Below are 21368 nucleotides of genomic sequence, written 5' to 3' on the forward strand. Positions count from 1 at the left end.
AAGTGGCACACAAGTGCACAACAAAAACCAAAAATTCACAAACAAAAAGCAAAAGAACAGAAGTGTAGGATTAAGGAATGGGTCATATATCATCCTGCAACATTGCCTTAAATTATGTAAAGTTTTTATTAGTAGTATTAACTCAAATGAAGTAGATTACAAAGTAAATGATGGTGTTGCAATTGCACTGCAACTAATGTACACACAGCCTACATGATGGTTCATAACAGCAAAGAATTTTCAGAATAATCATTGAATGATAATTGAGGAAAATTGTTTGCTATAATTGTTAGAAATATAAATACGTTTCAAGCAAAGTGTTTTAAAATGTTTAATTAGACTTAATAAATGACAGAGTCATTTTCAAATATTTAATTTTGTTCCAATCTTAGTCAACAGCAGAGGATTAAGGGTTAAAGCATCCTGGGGCAAATATAGCTTCTACCGGTCCATCCTTCACCTGTTTCACATGACATCAAACATCAATCTTTGTACAAAACAACAAAAATTAGCAGATAATTATCTATTCACCATCGAACTTCATCTTAATAAATTCTGTTAAAAAAAAATTAAATTATATAACAATATTGATATGAGAATATATTGTTCAGAATAAAAAATAAATAAACACACCGGATGTTGTAGTTTCTATTCCTACAAAACTGCAATTAACCATATTACATATCTCCAATCACTCAGGAAATATAGCATACATGTCCCATGTGTGCCTCAATACTTACTTACAGAACTGTGCAACATTGTCAATAGCATCCTGATACCATGGAGATTGGTCACTTCTTAGGTTTTATTGTAGGACTGGGACTTTAGGTCCAGGATCATGCGATTTCCTGGAAGAAGCCGCCCTGGCCTCCCTCCTCTGCCCCTTAGTGGCCTCTGCTGGGCTATGTTTCCAGGAAAGGGGCCTGCTGGACAGGCTGTGAGAGAGCCCGACACAGGGAGAGATCGGCTCATTGAGAAAAACAAAAACACAGAGGGGAGGTGGGAAGACTCTCCCTCCTTACAGAAGGCTGCTGGCGCCATGACAGGAAAAAGTTCCCGCCGCCACAATGTCAAGAAAACCTGTCTGTCTGCTCTGGCCTTCCTTCTTAAAAAGGTCACTGACCTTCCAGTCTGGAATATGCTTAACTCTTATACCAGTGATTGCTACAGGAAATGTAATGACACAATTGTTCATACCAGCATAAGAATTCCAAAAATCAACAACATTAGCTGTGAATGGGAACTTGATGCATACAGAACGGTAGCAATTGCATATGGAAGCAATAAAGAAGACATGAGGTTAAATAAAATCATCATGGTGGACCTACAGGTAAAAACACTATGGTGATACATTTTACAATATGTTAACGTTCATGGCATTCCATGTTTGTTGTTGTAGACTACAGTACTGGTACTTTTCAAACATTACCCTCAGTTTGAATCCACAGTGTCTCCCTGTGGCGGAGTTGAGGAATACTAGACACATACATTATGAAACCATTTTTTCCATGGTAAATCTCATTGACCAGGACATAAAAAATGGGAGCATTTATTTGCGTTTTTTAACAATTTCAGGGTGTAATTAATTCAGAGTAAATAGATAGACATTTACAGTGTACAGTACCATTTCACAATCCTTTTCTAAATTCCTCACAAATCAAAGTCCTAGTATGATCATTAATATGGCAATTATCTTAAAATTCAATACATACAAAAGTGAAATAATTAATGAAATGTTATTTAATTCTTGCATATTCCTTAAATAACAATTGTCATAAAGGCAAATATCATTACAGAACATTAGTCATTTCAAAATTGTAAACAAATCTTACAATCTGTACAGTAGCACCTTCAAATATCCCAAGGCTCCTCCCATAGCCTCACACACATACACACATGCAGGAAGGAACCATGCTCAGGAGTCAAACTCTGGCTGCTGCTCTATCAGAACCGTGGTGTCGTCCCTGACCCTGCAGGTCACATCCAGACAGGACACACCCAGCGCTATCAGACATAACCACGTCTAGAGGGAGAGAGAGAGATGGGGAGAGTGGTGTAAGAGAACCAGTACAACGTATAATCATTCTACTGCCAGGACCGCATTCCTACACATACAACTGTCCTCACACAAAGTTTGTTAAAAGTTTAAAGGCCCAGTGGAGTAAAAAAAAAGTGATTTGCCTGTTTGATGTCTATTTTCACACTATAAGGTTGGAATAATACTGTGAAAATGATGATACTTCCCTTTGTAAGTGTAAGAGCTGTATGAAAAGAATGCCTGAAATTTCAGCCTGTTGTAGTTGGATGGAGTTTTGGCCTGCCTGGTGACCTCACGAGGCGGTAAATAGTTAATAGCCCAATAAGAAAGGAATCCAAACCTCTCTCCCAATAACAGCTAGTTTTCCATTTCCCCCTCCCCACTCAGACCACTCCCAGACAGTCATGGCAAAATTCTTGCTCAAGAAATTGCTCTCTACGGAGAAGCTATTTTTGCTTAGTTTTGACAATTTCAATTGAAAACAATCACGGTAAGGTACTTACTTGGCACCCAGAAATGATTTGAAGTTTAGATAAAAACAGCTGCATTGGACCTTTAATAACTGACTCAGTGGTTGAAGATTAAAGTGGTCCTCAAAATAACACTTCTGGTTTGGTATGCTTCGCAAAGACATGGAAACATGACCACACAAAAAGCTAAATACAGAAAACAGCATTTATTTCAAATGTAAAAAATACTTACCAGGTAACCCACAAATCCCAAATATGCTATGCAGAGAAAAGCAGCCAACACGTACAGCCACACACTGTTCAGAGAGGTCACATAGATGACTACAAAGTACATGTTGATACAACACACCAACAAGATCACAACTCCTCCCCCAATCTTCCAAAATCTGAAAGGAGAATGGATAGTAACAGAAGTCAGTTGCATAAAAAAAAAACTTGTAATCTTCTCATTTTATCTTTATTTAACTAGGCAAGTCAGTTAAGAACAAATTCTTATTTTCAATGACGGCCTAGGAACAGTGGGTTAACTGCCTGTTCAGGGGCAGAACGACAGATTTGTACCTTGTCAGCTCGGGGGTTTGAACTTGCAACCTTCCGGTTACTAGTCCAATGCTCTAACCACTAGGCTACCCTGCCGCCCCTCATATTATCGTACGTTACGTAACATGTAATGCAGCTCAAATGTTATAGTTTTCACTCTAATTGTGGTATACTTACAATCCATTGGCAAATTCACTCATGAGGGAGGATAAACTGGTGAAAGTGAGGATGGGAATCAAAGCAAACGGCAGCTGTGAGTGAGAGAGAAAGAAAGCAGCCATGAGAAGGGGTCCCACTTGAAGTTGACAATCCCCAATAGATGTTTCAACTATCAGCCAACTACTCTGTTAAAATGCCTGGGGTTGGGGTTAGGGTCAACCTGGGGTGTGGACATGAAGTTAGGATTAGATTTAGGGTTAGGATTGTGGTTGAGGCTAGGTTTACAGTTGAACCAGGATGTGGACATGAAGCTAGGGTTGGGGTTAGGGTTGTGGTTGAGGATAGGTTGAGTTGAACCAGGATGTCAATGTGAAGCTAGGTGTAGGGTTACGGTTAGGGTTGAACCGGGATGTGGACATTAAACTAGGGTTAAGGTTAGCGGATTTGCATGCACTGCCGTCTGACCTGACTCACTCGGTTAAAAAAAGGTAAAAACAAATAACCTGCATGCTCTGCAGCACATTCAGGAAGTCGTTCATGCCCGTCAGGTGGGTGACGTCCTGGAAGATGGCCACCAGCAGGGTGGGCGTGATGGCGATGGAGCGGGTCAGCAGCACCCGGGAGAAACGGGACCAGCGCAGGTTCAAAAATCCCTGTAGGGACAGAATGGGTTCAAGATCTGTGACTTTCATTGAGCTAATGTAGGGTTTTATATAATGTCTGGTGTGTGTTTGTGATGACAGAGCTGAGCCACTGTCGTTTTAACTTTGTGCCATCACAAACACACCACAGCCTATCTGACTGATATCCTTTAGTTAGAGACAGCTAAAGCAATTAGCATTTTTTTTAATCAAATTTCTCCAGGGGTTGACTCAAAGTCGATCTTATCTCTCAATTCAATTGACCTTGAATGAATGAATGAGTTCTTGCACACACCTCCATGACAAACTGTCCTGAGTAGGTCCCGGTCATGGTTGAACTCTGACCTGCTGCCAGGATGCCCACAGCCCAGATATATAGTGCTGCAGGGCCAAAAATACAGCCCAGAACCACTCCCTGTAATGATAGGGATAACATTCGGTGTTGTGTCAGGAAAACACCTAGCCCAACAGCAGAGTCATAAACAAGACCTGGGAGTATGGTAATGAAAGACTATGTATACTGAACAAAAATATAAAACGCAACATGCAACAACTTCAAAAGATTTTACAGAGTTACAGTTAATATAAGGAAATCATTCAATTCAAATACATTTATTAGACCCTAATATAAGGATTTCACATGACTGGGCATAGGCCCACCCACTGGGGAGCCAGGCTTAACCAATCAGAATGAGTTTTCCCGACAAAAGGGCTTTATTACAGACTTAAATACTCCTCAGCAGCACCCCACCTCCTCAAACAATTCCGCAGGTGAAGAAGCCAGATGTGGAGGTCCTGGGCTGGCGTGGTTACACTTGGTCTGCGGTTGTGAAACCGGTTGGACATACTGCCAAGTTCTCTAAAATGACATTGGACATTCCTGAGGTCAGCATGCCAATTGCACACTCCCTCAAAACTTGATACATCTGTAGCATTGTGTTGTGTGACAAAACGGCACATTATAGAGTGGCCTTTTATTGTCCCCAGCACAAGGTACACCTGTGTAATGATCATGCTCTTTAATCAGTGTCATGATATGCCACACCGGTCAGGTGGCTTGATTATCTTGGCAAAGGAGAAATGCTCACTACCAGGGATGTAAACAAATTTGTGCACAAAATGTGAGAGAAATAAGCTTTTTGTGTATATGGAACATTTCTAGGATATTTTATTTCAGCTGATAAAACATAGGACCAACACTTTACAAGCTGCGTTTATATTTTTGTTCAGTATAATTTCCTATGATCATTGTTTTGCCAAATACTGTCACCTGGCACAACAGATCTGGGACCAAGCTAGAATAACAGGGGAAAAAAATCAAAATGGTGGCATTCAGCCTGAGGATGAAAGTGCAGCCTTACGCCTTTGTAGATGTCCACCTGCAGTGTCTCATTGTTCAAGGGGAACAGATCTAGGTGAAGAATACCAGTTGCATTACAGATGTCATGCTGAAATGAAGAGCAATAAAGACATGTTGTTAAGAATTACAAAAACAACAGTGGCTTAGCAGCAACTCATTGTTCATGTATTGTACAATCCAATGATTAGTTCCTTAGTACCATACAGAGTAGCTACATACGCACCACTTCAATGTTTGTGCGTCCATAGACAGCCTCGGCAAAGACAGCCACCACAAATACGTTGATGAGGAAAGAGAGGAAGAGTGCAATGGTCGACTCAATGAAGAAGTATTTGTTGGCCTCCTTGAGCTCCTTCTTACTGGAACGATCAATCTGTCGAGACTGAGCATTGTCCAACAGAATCACACTTATAGACAGAAAGGAATTCCACAATCACTACCATTCTACGATCATCAACGGACACACTACAACAGTTTCTTGATTGTCGATATCTCCACAAAATCATTATTACAGAATAAAACATTGCAAGACTATACAACAGTGATAGTATAATTGTGATTGAGTGGAAAAATATCGAATATGATTCTAAAATAGAGCCACTGTGGTCTTCCATGGCTACCTTGACGAGGGCAGAGTGCAGGTAGATGTTGTGGGGCATTATGACAGCCCCTACGATGCCCACAGCCTGCTCCAGCTGCACAGGACCACAGCCTTCACAGTACGGCATAAACATCCCCTTGAGCAGCTCCCCCTGGTCCGGACGCACAGTCACATACTGGGAGGAAAAGAGGTCAGAGGTCACCACAACCTTCATCTACATTAGACCATCACATACCGAGAGGGACAATGCTCGTCCACTCAGAGAGTACAGGTATCACTGCTACAAGGCAGGCAGCGTACATGTACAGGGTACATCCACAATCCCTCCACAAAAGAATCGAAATGACAGTCAAGCCTTGTGTACCTCATATCCAAAGGTGATGGCCATGATTGTAATAAGGACCCCAAAAAAGGCCTCAAGTTTCCTCAGACCATACTTGTCCAGGAAGAGGAACACAAATGTGTCAATGATGGTGATGAGAACACCCCCCCACAAAGGTATCCTGTAGACACAGGACGTAACAAATCATTTAGGGTAACCAATATCACTATACTCCCTATTCTGTAATAGGCTATAGTCCAGTACTGTCATCTACCTGCCAGAGGAGAGGAGGTTGAATGCAATGGCACAACCTATGACCTCCTGCATGTCTGAACCTATGATGGCCAGCTCCACCATCAACCACAGGACAATGCGTGGCACCTAGGCAGAAGAGAAATACATGAATTGAACAACATTCTGAAACATTTGACATCCAATACAAAGCAACAGTTGTAGACTAGTACAAAAAAAAAATATATATTTGATGAGCAACTGTATTAAAGGCTGTGGAAGAATTTGATTTAGTTCATTCAATATTGGTCGGGTTTCTCAGAGAGTGTGAGCGACAAAATGGAGACTCACGGTGGGGTACTGGCGGTTGCAGACTTCTGCCAGGTGCATCCCAGTGACCACACCCAGTCTGGCTGCCAGCCTCTGCAACAGCAGACCAATGATGGTGGCTCCCAGAAGAACCCACAACAGCTGAATACATTGGAGGAGAACAGAGATGTCATCCATCTATGATACACACACAAACGTTTCTAATCATAACGCAACATTTTTCCGAATTTGTTCTTTAAAAAGGCAGATTTCCCTGACCCAGATTAAGTCTACTCCTCTGTCCAACAGCTAGTCAAATACATCAGCTATAATCTTGACCTGAACCCCCCCCCCCCAAAAAAACCCAAATGTGATCAAATAACTCCAGTGCTAGCTCTCTCTCTCTCTGTATTGTCATGTGTTGCTGCCTTGCTATGTTGTCATCTTATAGGTCTCTCTTTATGTAGTTTTGTCTCTCTTGTTGTGATGTGTGTTTTGTCCTATATTTATATTGTTGTTGTTTTTTATCCCAGGCCCCCATCCCCACAGTAGGCCTTTTGGTAGGCTGTCATTATGAATAAGAATGTGTTCTTAACTGACTTGCCTAGTTAAATAAAAGGTTAAATAAAATAAAAAATAAAATAAAGGCTTTATTAAATTAATTTAAATTTGCCTAGTGTAAATTGCACTTTTGGAAGAGAGATTTTCCATTGAGCTTGCTTTTTAGTCCAGGAATAATGCTTAATCTGGTCTATGAAACTAGCCTTTTGGGTTTGAATAGAACGTTGAACCTTCATGTACCTTGAATCCTGCTTTAGCACCTGACTGCAGGTCTGACTCTATATTTCCTGGGTCTAGGTAGGCGATGCTCATCAGGAACCCAGGTCCTGTGAAGGCCCATAGCTTACGGAAACTGAACCACGTCTAAACCAGGAGGGAGGAATAAGGGTTTAAACATTTATTGCTCCAAAACAACATTTTCAAAATGTAAAGTATATATTCTGATGCACTTTTGAGGCCCTTTGCTCCACTATGAGCTAAAAGTAATACATCAAAATCAAGTATTCAAAACAAAACCTTGTGTTCCGGAGTTCTAAATTTGAGCAGCTGCTGAAAAATGAGCTCCTGTATATATTGAGATTTAAATGTTTTTTTAGAGTGAAAAAATCGAAAAAAATCAAGAGAAAACTGCAAGACTCAATAGAAGACAAAACAAGGAACAAACCAAAAAAGACAGGCTTTTGAAAAATTAACTATTTTTCATAAAATTGTACAGTTATCTTAGCTAGCTGAATTGCTAGCAGAATTGTTTACTTGTTGCTAAGCAGTTGCTAGGGACTCTCCTGGAAGAAGCTAGCTAGCTTACAAAGAATAACAACAAAAAATATCTAGTTAACAGAAGAAAGGAAGACAAAATAAGGACAAAAGAAGGACAGAAGAAAAAGGAAAAGAAAGAGGACAACAAAGTGAAACAGTCAGCACTTCTATTGCAACTTCGTATTTCGTCGTCCTAACGTAGTCTACACTGCTATCTGCCCAGCAGCTAGCCAGCTAGCAAACGTCCACCGTCTACCGAATAGCAGCACTGTAGAAAATATTACACTCAACTGAACGACTTGATTAGTGTAGTGTTAGCTAGCTACATAGTTGTCTTTGCTGTCTTCGTATCCAAGATAATTGTGTAGTTTAGAGCGTGTAGTCTTAGAGTGATTATCTTAATTTACCGAGGTTAGCTAGCCAGCTATTTGTCGTCCTTAACGTAGGAGACACTGCTAGCTAGCCAACAGCTAGCCAACGTCTACTGAATAGAACTTCCGCACTCAACAACCCGGTCGCATTCCGCTTCGCTCCACAGGTAGTATCACATTTTCATTTCATTTCATTACAGCACAACGGTTTGATTTGTTTGATCGTAGCTAGCTACATAGCTAGCTACATAGCAGTCTGTGTATCAAAGATAATTGTGTAGTCTAGAGCGATTTTCTAGGTTAGCTAGCCAGCTATTGTCGTTATTTTAACGCAACGTAATCAACACTGCCGTCCTTGGCCAGCTCTACCGCTATCTCTCTCAGAATGACCTTCTTGATCCAAATCAGTCAGGTTTCAAGACTAGTCATTCAACTGAGACTGCTCTTCTCTGCATCACGGAGGCACTCCGCACTGCTAAAGCTAACTCTCTCTCCTCTGCTCTCATCCTTCTAGACCTATCGGCTGCCTTCGATACTGTGAACCATCAGATCCTCCTCTCCACCCTCTCCGAGTTGGGCATCTCCGGCGCGGCCCACGCTTGGATTGCGTCCTACCTGACAGGTCGCTCCTACCAGGTGGCGTGGCGAGAATCTGTCTCCTCACCACGCGCTCTCACCACTGGTGTCCCCCAGGGCTCTGTTCTCGGCCCTCTCCTATTCTCGCTATACACCAAGTCACTTGGCTCTGTCATAACCTCACATGGTCTCTCCTATCATTGCTATGCAGACGACACACAATTAATCTTCTCCTTTCCCCCTTCTGATGACCAGGTGGCGAATCGCATCTCTGCATGTCTGGCAGACATATCAGTGTGGATGACGGATCACCACCTCAAGCTGAACCTCAGCAAGACGGAGCTCCTCTTCCTCCCGGGGAAGGACTGCCCGTTCCATGATCTCGCCATCACGGTTGACAACTCCATTGTGTCCTCCTCCCAGAGCGCTAAGAACCTTGGCGTGATCCTGGACAACACCCTGTCGTTCTCAACTAACATCAAGGCGGTGGCCCGTTCCTGTAGGTTCATGCTCTACAACATCCGCAGAGTACGACCCTGCCTCACACAGGAAGCGGCGCAGGTCCTAATCCAGGCACTTGTCATCTCCCGTCTGGATTACTGCAACTCGCTGTTGGCTGGGCTCCCTGCCTGTGCCATTAAACCCCTACAACTCATCCAGAACGCCGCAGCCCGTCTGGTGTTCAACCTTCCCAAGTTCTCTCACGTCACCCCGCTCCTCCGCTCTCTCCACTGGCTTCCAGTTGAAGCTCGCATCCGCTACAAGACCATGGTGCTTGCCTACGGAGCTGTGAGGGGAACGGCACCTCAGTACCTCCAGGCTCTGATCAGGCCCTACACCCAAACAAGGGCACTGCGTTCATCCACCTCTGGCCTGCTCGCCTCCCTACCACTGAGGAAGTACAGTTCCCGCTCAGCCCAGTCAAAACTGTTCGCTGCTCTGGCTCCCCAATGGTGGAACAAACTCCCTCACGACGCCAGGACAGCGGAGTCAATCACCACCTTCCGGAGACACCTGAAACCCCACCTCTTTAAGGAATACCTAGGATAGGATAAAGTAATCCTTCTCACCCCCCTTAAAAGATTTAGATGCACTATTGTAAAGTGGCTGTTCCACTGGATGTCATAAGGTGAATGCACCAATTTGTAAGTCGCTCTGGATAAGAGCGTCTGCTAAATGACTTAAATGTAATGTAAATGTAAGTAAGCCAAGTCTATTCACTTTGAACAGACCAGCAAATCATAGTACGATTGAGATTCTAAGAGAGGCAGTCTGAGACCTTTCTCTCTCATACCTGACTGTCATCATCTGGAATGGGGACCTTATGGTGAAAATAGGTACTAGATACATCAGTTCCCCCATTCTGGCCCTCTGGAAAGACAGAGAGGGCTCCTCGCTGTGTCTGTGTGGTCTCATCTGCTTTCCCCTGTGCCATGTCTCCTGAAATAAGAGACACACTCATTAACATAGCTGAACAACTCAGTCAAACCAGTTCAGGCTATTACGTCAGGTCACAGAACGTGCACAATTTTGTTTTACAACTGCAACTTTTACAACTGCAACTTTTACAGCGCAGTAATGTCATCAAGGAAGTATAACATTTGGTTCCTTCCTGTCAGTACAGCTGAGCAGGCAAGTATGAACTCAGTGGTGCCTATAGTAAAACTGTATCATGGCTGGAATCCAACCATGCTGATTGCAATAAATATAATCCAGTCATATAGATTTGATTGCAAGAACAAATACCGTGCAACATTGAAAAGCACAAGCCAACCTGAAAGTTATTTGAGCCAGCAGCAAGAAAGTACTTTTATAACAACACTCAACTTTGACTGGCTGTTTCAGTGGCAGTCCAAAGGACACAACTCAAACGTTTGCTTGCTGTGTGATATACTGTACCAGTCAAAGGTTTGAACACCTACTCATTCATGAGTTTTTCTTTATTTTTTACATTGTAGAATAAGAGTGAAGACATCAAAAAACTATGAAATAACACATATGGAATCATGTAGTAACCAAAGAAAGTGTTAAAACCAACCAAAATATATTTTAGATTGTTCAAAAGTAGCCACCCTTTGCCTTGATGACAGCTTTGTACACTCTTGGCATTCTCTCAACCAGCTTCATGAGGAGTGCTTTTCCAACAGTCCTGAAGGAGTTCCCACATATGCTGAGCACTTGTTGGTTGCTTTTCTTTCACTCCGCGGTCAAACTTATCCCAAACCATCTCAATTATGTTGAGGTTGGGTGACTGTGGAGGCCAGGTCATCTGATGCAGCACTCCACACTCTCCTTGGTCAAATAGCCCTTACACAGCCTGGAGGTATGTTTTGAGTCATTGTCCTGTTGAAAAACAAATGGTAGTCCCACTAAGTGCAAACCAGATGGAATGCGTATCGCTGCAGAATGCTGTGGTAGCCATACTGGTTAAGTGTGCCTTGAATTCAAAATAAATCACAGACATTGTCACCAGCAAAGCACCCCCACACCTCCTCCTTCTTGGCCCAAGCAAGTCTCTTCTTATTGGTGTCCTTTAGTAGTGGTCTCTTTGCAGCAATTTGACCATGAAGGCCTGACTCATGTGTCTGTTACTTGAACTCTGTGAAGCATATATTTGTGCTGCAATCTGAGGTGCAATTAATTCTAATGAACTTACTCTCTGCAGCAGAGGTAACTCTGGGTCTTCCTTTCCTGTGGTGGTCTTCATGAGAGCCAGTTTCATCACAGCGCTTGATGGTTTTTGCAACTGCACTTGAAGAAACGTTCAAAGTTCTTTAAATTGTACAGACCTTCATGTCTTAAAGTAATGATGGGCTGTCGTTTCTCTTTGCTTATATTAGCTGTTCTTGCCATAATATGGACTTGGTCTTTTACCAAATATGGCTATCATCCCTACCTTGTCACAACACAACCAATTGGCTCAAACGCATTAAGAAGGAAAGAAAATCCACAAATTAACATTTAACAAGGCACACCTGTTAATTGAAAAGTATTCCAGATAACTACCTCATGATGCTAGTTGAGAGAATGCCAAAAATGTACAAAGCTGTCATCAAGGCAAAGGGTGGCTACTTTGAGGAATCTCAAATTTAAAATATATATTTTGATTTGTTCAACACTGTTTTGGTTACGACATGATTCCATGTGTTATTTCATAGTTTTGATGTCTTCACTATTATTCTACAATGTAGAAAATAGTAAAAAAATAAAGTAAAAAAACCTTGAATGAGTAGGTGTGTCCAAACTTTTGACTGGTACTGTAGATCTCAAAAACCGGACTGTAAGCAAGCAAAGCAAGTTTATTTTCTGTAACATGTAGCCGACTTACACAGTATGGTTTCTGAGATGTGTGTGCATGACAAACCAACCTCTGTGCAACCTGACTTCAAATGGACTGCCATTGACACAACAAGTCAATGTCACAGAAATTAAGCGGTTTCTTCTCTGCTGCTCCTACCATAGAATACACTTTATACTGTTCGAATTCTATGGCTCCCTTACCTTCTCCATGCGTTAGCTCCTGGTCTGTAGGAACACTAGGAGGTAGTGAGGAGATGTGGATGTTCTCAGGATGGGGGGTTCTGTCTGAAAACAGTAACACACAGAGTTATAATTTAGGGTAGATTATGGTGTGGTAGGCAAACAATTTTCACAAAAAGTATACTAGCCTAATGTACACAAAACTAATCCACCCCATGCAAAGAGAACTGGGACTTCCCACATAGGCCTACTGTAAATTACAGGGTTTAGCTGAAAAAATGCCACCCACAAAACAATTGGACTGACTGAGTCAAATAAAAACCATTAACTTTTTTTACTTGATCAACAATTCATAAAATTATGATAACAATGGAAATATTTTTTTATACTTCATGCACTGAATAAGGAAAGAGCAAAAGAAGCATGCATTGAACATAACCATAAGCACATTTTCTGTACAGTACGCTTCACATATTTTTTTAAAGTCCATCTATGTAACATATCAAATAGTGCCGCTAAGGTCTGACACATGTCACCCTCGCAGCTAGCGCTGAGATATTTCAGCTCTACTGTCACCTTACCTGTCGTCAGAAAAGCTACGAATTTTGATGAACTGAATCGCTTCATCCTTGTCTTCTTCAAAGTCAAAAGGTAGGCTACCTGTCCATTAATTAATAGGTCCTCGTGGACGACATGGGTATGATCATGCAGGTGCAGTCAGGTATTCAGGTAAATAATATGACTTCCTGTTTTGGAATAGCCTACTTTGTGTGGCAGTTGATGCTGCGTTCATATCATGTCGGACCCGGAGTGATCAGAGGGAACAACTTATCTACCTCGGAGGAACGAAATGGGAAGGATCTCAATGGTATTTTACTCGCGTCCTCTCTCTCTTCTCGCCTAGTTCTCAAACCTTCTCCTCCAATGGGTTTTGAGAACGAGGCGAGAGGACCCAAAGAGTATGCAATTGAGGTTCTCCCATGGAGTGTTCACGACAAGTGCTAAGATCTCGGTAGGAACACAATAACCATTTTATTTGATTTTATAATATACATTTTATTTATATATATATTTCTTAGCCCTTTTTCTCCCCAATTTCGTGGTATCCAATTGGTACAGTCATGGCCAAAAGTTTTGAGAATGACACAAATATAAATTTTCAAAGTCCGCTGCCTCAGTTTGTATGATGGCAATTTGCATATACTCCTGCATGTTATGAAGAGTGATCAGCTGAATTGCAATTAATTGCAAAGTCCCTCTTTGCCATGCAAATGAACTGAATCCCCCAAAAACATTTCCACTGCATTTCAGCCCTGCCACAAAAGGACCAGCTGACATCATGTCAGTGATTCTCTCGTTAACACAGGTCATTGCTTTGCACAAAAAGGGCTTCACAGGCAAGGATATTGCTGCCAGTAAGATTGCACCTAAATCAACTATTCATTGGATCATCAAGAACTTCAAGGAGAGCGGTTCAATTGTTGTGAAGAAGGCTTCAGGGCGCCCAAGAAAGTCCAACAAGCGTCAGGACTGTCTCCTAAAGTTGATTCAGCTGTGGGATCTGGGCACCACCAGTACAGAGCTTGCTCAGGAATAGCAGCAGGCAGGTGTGAGTGCATCTGCACGCACAGTGAGGCGAGGACTTTTGGAGGATGGCCTGGTGTCAAGAAGGGCAGCAAAGACGCCACTTCTCTCCAGGAAAAACATCAGGGACAGACTGATATTCTGCAAAAGGTACAGGGATTGGACTGCTGAGGACTGGGGTAAAGTAATTTTCTCTGAAGAATCCCCTTTCCGATTATTTGGGGCATCCGGAAAAAAGCTTGTCCGGAGAAGACAAGGTGAGCGCTGATGAGTCCTGTGTCATGCCAACAGTAAAGCATCCTGAGACCCTTCATGTGTGGGGTTGCTTCTCAGCCATGGGAGTGGTCTTTACTCACAATTTTGCCTAAGAACACAGCCATGAATAAAAACTGGTACCAACACATCCTCTGAGAGCAACCTCTCCCAACCATCCAGGAACAGTTTGGTGACGAACAATGCCTTTTCCAGCATGATGGAGCACCTTGCCATAAGGCAAAAGTGATAACTAAGTGGCTCAGGGAACAAAACATGGATATTTTGGGTCCATGGCCAAGAAACTCCCCAGACCTTAATCCCATTGAGAACTTGTGGTCAGTTGACACATCGACGGTACCGACTTCAGATGAGTCCAGTAGGGTGGATTGAGACACAGCCCACACAACAACAAAAAACATATCTCTAGCTTAAACTGATAGATTTTGATAGGGATTTTCTTATTATGTTACTTAGATTACCGCACCGGTGTGTCAAAAGACTCTAGGGGGTTTTAAGGAATGTTTTTCAACAGAATCGGCAGAATGAATACACCCCTGATAACCTGCACACACAGTTGGATTTCATAGCAGCCACATACAAACAGCACCATCACTTTGCTCATTGCTTTTTGCATCTAGGTATTGGAATTTTAACATATTGCCCCATGTGCATTGTGTAATTTATCCATGGTCCCTAACTAGCCCCTAACTACCACAGGCATTACAATCGGGTCATGTGCACCTGCACTCCATATTGATGATTTACTTGTGTGTTGCCAGCTGTGAGCATGTGGGCAAGATTGAAACAAACCCAACCTTAATTTATATTGTGATGCAGCCATGACAATAAATCTCACAAAACTCAGTTTTGGACGAGACTGACTTTACAACCAAAATTATCCAATCAAAATTTGTAGTCAATTTTGACAGTATAATAAATGTTTCTGACTCACATTGATCCCAAAAAAATCCAAAACATATGCTGTTTTCTAAATGAGAAGTTGGTTTTTAAGGGCAGTTGCTCTTTAAAGTTACTGTATACGGACACGACCATGGCAACTCAACTGTAAAGAAAAATGCAAGTTTCCGCAACACAACTCCAAACATGACAGATAAAAATCTACATAGCTACAATTAAATTGTTTCTCCAATTTCATAATGGGCAGTTTTTTACAAATAGTCACAAAGAATATTAGTCAGTTCTACCACCTCAACATTGCTAATTTAAACAGGGTTTAATATAATGTAGTAACGTTCAGCTTCAGTCCACAGGGGGGCACTGTGTCACTGTCAGAAGATATGGGCTACAATCAGAAAAACATTCTCTCTTTTCGGTCTCAGCTGGCTAGCCAACCATCTATTTACAGAAACGAAACCCATCATATACACTCGCCGGAAATAAACACTTTTCCTAATATCATGATTTAAATCAACATCCTTAGCTTGCCCATTTACTAAAAGTACTGTTAAATAACTCTGACTGACACCCAATAGCGTAAGGATGCTGAGCGCTAACGCTAGCCTATTTTGTATTTATTATGAATCCCCATTACTCTTCCTTGGGTCTAGAAAAATGAAGGCAGCTATACACAATAAAACAAAAAAGATTTTACAATGCATTAAGTGTGTACCCTCAGGCCACTACTCTACTACCACATATCTACAACAACAAAAATCTATGTATACGTGTGTGTATAGTGCGTATGTTATCATGTGTGTGTCTGTGCCTGTGTCTCTTCACAGTCCCTGTTGTTCCATAATGTGTATTTGTATCTGTTTTTTTTTTAATCTGATTTCCCTGCTTGCATGAGTTACTTGATATGGAATAGAGTTCCATGTAGTCATAGCTCTACAGTGCCTTGTGAAAGTATTCGGCCCCCTTGAACTTTGCGACCTGATTTGTTACAAAAGTTTGAAATGTCCAATAAATGTCGTTCCACTTCATGATTGTGTCCCACTTGTTGTTGATTCTTCACAAAAAATACAGTTTTATATCTTTATGTTTGAAGCCTGAAATGTGGCAAAAGGTCGCAAAGTTCAAGGGGGCCGAATACTTTCGCAAGGCACTGTATGTAGTACTGTGCGCCTCCCATAATCTGTTCTGGACTTCGGGACTATGAAGAGATCTCTGGGGGCATGTCTTGTGGGGTATGCATGGGCATCATGGGTACACCTTTTCTTCCAGTTCTCTGCTGCCAATGACTGGAACGAATTGCAAAAATCACTGAAGCTGGAGTCTTATATCTCCCTCACTAACTTTAAGCATCAGCTGTCAGAGAAGATTACAGATCACTGTACCTGTACACAGCCAATCTGTAAATAGTACACCCAACTACCTCATCCCCATATTATTACTTACCCTCTTGCTCTTTTGCAGCCCAGTATCTCTACTTGCACATCATCATCTGCACATCTATCACTCCAGTGTTAATGCTAAATTGTAATTATTTCGCCCCTATAGCCTATTTATTGCCTAATTCCCTACTCTTCTACATTTGCACACACTGTACATAGATCTTTAAAAAAAAATGATATTGTGTTATTGACTGTACATTTGTTTATGTGTAACTGTGTTGTTTTTGTCGCACTGCTTTGCTTTATCTTGGCCAGGTCGCAGTTGTAAATTAGAACTTGTTTTCAACTGGCCTACCTAGTTAAATAAAGGTGAAATAAAAAAAATCCAAATTAAAATCGGAGCTGTGTCTTAGTAGTTTAAACAGACAGCTCGGTGCATTTCATCATGTCAATACTTCTCACAAATACAAGTAGTGATGAAATCAATCTCTCCTCTACTTCGAGCCAGGAGAGATTGACATGCATATGATTAATGTTAGCTCTCTGTTTACATTTACGGGCCATCCATGCTGCCCTGTTCTGGGCCAATTGTAATTTTTCCTAAGTCACTCTGTGTGGCACCTGACCACACGACTGGACAGTAGTCCAGGAGTGACAAAACTAGGACCTGTAGGACCTGCCTCGTTGATAGCACTGTTAAGGCAGAGCAGCACTTTATAATGGACAGACCTCTCCCCATTTTAGCTACTGTTGCATCAACGTGTTTTGACCATGACAGTTTACAATTCAGAGTTACTCCAAGCAGTTTAGTCTCCTCAATTTGTTAAATTTCTACATTATTAATTTCAAGATTAGTTGAGGTTTAGGGTTTAGTGAATGATTTGGCCAAAATGCAATGCTTTTAGTTTTGGAAAAATGTTAGGACTCACTTATTTCTTGCCACCCATTATGAAAATGTCTGCAGCTCTTTGTTAAGTGTTGGGTGATTTCACTTGCTGTGGTAGCTGGTGTGTATAGTGTTGAGTCATCAGCATAGCTAGACACACAGACTTTACTCAGTAACAGTGGCAGGTCATTAGTAAAGATTGAAAAAAGTAAAGGGCCTAGACAACTGCCCTGGATTATGTTGGAGAGGCTTCCATTAAAGAACACCCACAGTGTTCTGTTAGACATGTAACTCTCAATCCACAATATAGCAGGGGATGTTAAAAGCCATAACACATACGTTTTTATCATCAATTTCTCTCTGCCAATCAGCAATTTGTGTAAGTGACGTACATGTGAAATGCTCTTCCCTTAAAGCGTGATGAAAATTGATTTGTTTTTTAAAATCGCTTTGGTACTATTTTCACAAGTACGTGGTACATTTTCACAACTCTTGGTACAAAGCTCCAAACTGGTCACACTTGTAACGCAGCCAGTCTTTCATTAAAAACCTGTCATTGGTACATTAATCACTACACAACCATTTATTAAAAATATATGTTTATTGTGACATGTAATGAGAACATTGGTTTAATCACCAAAACACAACAATATGTTTTTAATTGAGTTGTTTCAAATCGCCCTTAGAAATGCTGAAAGTAATATGCTACAGTTCTGTAAATTACAGTAGATCACATTATGCAATACACCTACATTACCCAACAATTTTCTGAAAATCTATCATTTCAACAGAATCTATCCAATGTGTGATCAATGAAGACATCCTCTACAATCATTCATCCAATTATATCTGAAAAATAAAGCATTTGTTTTGTTAGGTGTACTGTCGAATGAAATGTTAAATTAAACCAATTAAATTAAAATAAAACATTTAGCATGCATTAATTTGCATCAAGCCTGTCTTGAGCATTTGGCCATAAATTCTCATCCACATCACAGTAAAAGTCCTCATCATTCATGCACCACGGGAAAAGGGAAAAACCTTTTGGCATGGCGAATCTAATCTTCAATGAAGTCATCGCATGCCTCATCCATGGCCATACGGAAGGTGGGGATGGCGATCGTACACCTTCCATCTCCATGCTGAAAGGAGAGTATCGGAGCAGGTATAGGGTCACGAATCGGGGATGGGCCCACACGATGACATAGGTGACCCCGTCACCTTTGACAGGCTTGCTCAATTTCATTGAGAAACACAATGAGGTGTGCAGCGTTGCAGGATCCAAGTAATGCCCTACGTCCTACCACACCGTCTTCAGAGATAGCGGTGCACATGGAGATGTTTCCCCCACATTGGGCGGCACACGGCGGTCACCCATTGGCCGATGAGGTTTTCGCCCACGGCGCTGAGTTTTGTCCAGGTTGAAGCCCGCTTCATCAATAAAGATAAACTTGTGATGGTTCACAGCAGCATCAAGCACAATCACCCACTAAAAATATAATTTGGTTAGTTATTTTTACAGTATAGTTCCAATATGCTAGTTTAAAAAAAAAAAATTATTTCACCTTTATTTAACCAGGTAGGCTAGTTGAGAACCAGTTCTCATTTGCAACTGCGACCTGTGAAGTATCATGTGCATTAATAGGAACAGTAATACAGTATATAGTGCTGTACCTGAACAGCTGTTTCACCCGGTCGTTGTTTCTCTCAAAAGGCACCAAGTAAATGTGTTTCATAGATACCTGGTGCCTCTTCAAAAAGGCAGGTGATTGTTGGTAGGCTGGTGGATGCCACATTGGCAAAGGTGTCATCGTTCTCCTCAAATGGCCTGCTTTATTTCGGACAGACAAATGTTATTCCTGGCCCTCACCATTTCCAACACTGCTGGTCGGTCGGCACATGGCCACCACCATGGGGTCTTCTATCAATTCTGAGTGTAGAACAGAGTATACTTTCAATAGATCATACTGTATGAATATTGTAAAATGTGTTGTGAATGGACATGCATTACAATATGTAATTGACTGTAAATATAATGGTAAAGCATAGTGCATATCCTGCAGACTTACCAGTTTTCTTGCCGGAATGTTCTCATGATCGAATTGACAGTTGATCGTTTCAGATTGGGGTGAACTAATCTGGCAGCCTCTGCCATGGTAAGGCCTCAGTTTACCACATGGTCAACGACGATGGCCCGGACTTCATTAGACACAACAGTTCCCTGCAGTCTGCGTCCCTCTCTCTGATGTCCACCTCTTTGACCTCTGATTGGGCCCATCTCTCTGACGGGGCCCATGCCCACCTCTCTGACAGGGCCCTTGTCCACAAGGTCTTTGATTTCTTCCTCTCACTCGCTGTCTATCCTGCTCAATGTTGAAAGAAATTGCAAGTGTTCACACACACACCATTTTATAGTTACTACTATGTGAAATCAAGTATGTTAAGGATAACACTGTTCACTGCAGGGACACGACGCTCGATTGAAGCAACGCATATGCAACGAAGTGGATGATTATAATAATGCAGATAAAAGGTTGTACATATAAGTGTAGCTTACACATTTATGTAACGTCGCCTATAGTAACAACGATGATTTATGTAGCAGTGGCAGTAACATATGTGTCGGTTTGGAGGGACTTTGCTTTTACAACATTTTGAACACACTAACACAAATATAATTCAACATTTACGACCCTGCCTCACACAGGAAGCGGCGCACCTAATCCAGGCACTTGTCATCTCCCGTCTGGACAAAAAACCCCTACCTCATTAAATGTATTTGTAATCTTCATTTACAACATTTTGATCAGCTGCTCTTCTCAACTGAGGAAGTACAGTTCCCGCTCAGCACTAACACAAATATAATTCAACACCTTTTTAAGGAATACCTAATAGGGGGATGCACTATTGTAAAGTGGCTGTTCCACTGGATGTGACATTCGAACCCTTAAATGTAAATGTAAACATTTCACGATCTTCGAACCCTGTCATTTACGTGGAGTTGGCACTCCACACAGACAGCTATTCAACCAGTCAGTCAAATACACTTGAACAAGTTGTTTTGATCGTCAAAACGTGCCGTTGGATTTATGTTAAAGCCTCTGTCAAATCAACTATTTCAACGATTTTAATTGTCTGATACAAAATCGAAACCGAATATAATCTCGGTCAGGTGTGCAGGTTAGCTAGCACAGGGCAAAGTCAAGGGGCCAGGGTTCCGGTGTTGAAGCACGGTTTCGACTGCTCCAACAGTTTTGCATTGGTACTGCAGTTTAACTGACGCCCGGCCCAGAAATACAATTTCCATAGACCGCGACATAGAGAAGTCAGATTTGAACATGCCTAATAAGACACATTAGTCATCACGTTTGTGCACAAAACATCCATTGAATGAGGCAGAGTTTTTCCCCCATCACTCACAGTGGAAGATATTAACATTCTATATTCATCCAATGTCTACCATGTTTTTGGATGACATCTTCATAGCTGCTTCATGTGCGCATGTGCTAGTGCGCATGTGATGTTGGTCTGATTAACTGGATTACAACCCGGGTATAGATGGTCCATGATTAAAATCTGCATATACAAATTTGAGTAAATTACCTTGAGAACAGTCAAATAAAGACCATGAAAAAGAACACATTTCTAACGTACAGCCTAAAAGTATGCCTACCATTATGTCAGACAGTGAAATGTGAGTTCAAACACATTTTTACCTGACGAAATTAGATCGCCTGCAATTATTTATATTTTTGTACACACTGGGGAACTGTGGCGTACAAAATGAGGCTCTCCTCACGACCAATTGTTCCTGCAGTGAGGAATTACCATATTCAGATAACGTTTTATACCATATCTACAGATAATCGTTGTCTGGAGAAAAGTAGTAGTAGTAGTAGCAGTATGAAAATAAGGGAGCCGAAGTTCACCAAAA

General features: G+C 41.6%; 1 protein-coding gene and 1 long non-coding RNA gene across 2 annotated transcripts; both read right to left on the minus strand.

Annotated features, from left to right (window-relative positions):
• Nucleotides 1-1487: 1487 nt before the first annotated feature.
• On the minus strand, nt 1488-13207 carry LOC118360060 (natural resistance-associated macrophage protein 2-like). The gene is made up of 15 exons (XM_035739123.2): nt 12997-13207; nt 12437-12520; nt 10230-10375; nt 7473-7595; nt 6714-6833; nt 6406-6512; nt 6174-6312; nt 5829-5984; nt 5432-5590; nt 5210-5296; nt 4144-4263; nt 3711-3860; nt 3226-3299; nt 2741-2894; nt 1488-2023 (listed from the first exon to the last, which is right to left on the minus strand). The coding sequence occupies exons 1-15, from the start codon at nt 13040-13042 to the stop codon at nt 1916-1918; spliced, it is 1773 nt and encodes a 590-aa protein (XP_035595016.1). The 5' UTR covers nt 13043-13207; the 3' UTR covers nt 1488-1915.
• A 4849-nt stretch (nt 13208-18056) lies between these two features.
• On the minus strand, nt 18057-19892 carry LOC118359490 (uncharacterized). Its single transcript, XR_004820682.2, has 4 exons — nt 19504-19892; nt 19177-19364; nt 19000-19053; nt 18057-18923 (listed from the first exon to the last, which is right to left on the minus strand). It is a non-coding gene; the product is annotated as an uncharacterized LOC118359490 (long non-coding RNA).
• Nucleotides 19893-21368: the final 1476 nt, after the last annotated feature.

This window comes from Oncorhynchus keta, chromosome 27, assembly GCF_023373465.1.
Source record: "Oncorhynchus keta strain PuntledgeMale-10-30-2019 chromosome 27, Oket_V2, whole genome shotgun sequence".
NCBI lineage: Eukaryota > Metazoa > Chordata > Actinopteri > Salmoniformes > Salmonidae > Oncorhynchus > Oncorhynchus keta.

Excerpts from the sequence above, each read along its gene's own strand:
- LOC118360060 (XM_035739123.2), bottom strand. The coding sequence starts at position 13,042 with ATGAAGCGATTCAGTTCATCAAAATTCGTAGCTTTTCTGACGACAG. Across the intron at positions 5,591-5,828 it reads TGCACTCTGCCCTCGTCAAG|TCTCGACAGATTGATCGTTC; the intron begins GTAGCCATGGAA and ends GACAATGCTCAG. Across the intron at positions 4,264-5,209 it reads AGGTGGACATCTACAAAGGC|GGAGTGGTTCTGGGCTGTAT; the intron begins GTAAGGCTGCAC and ends CTATCATTACAG.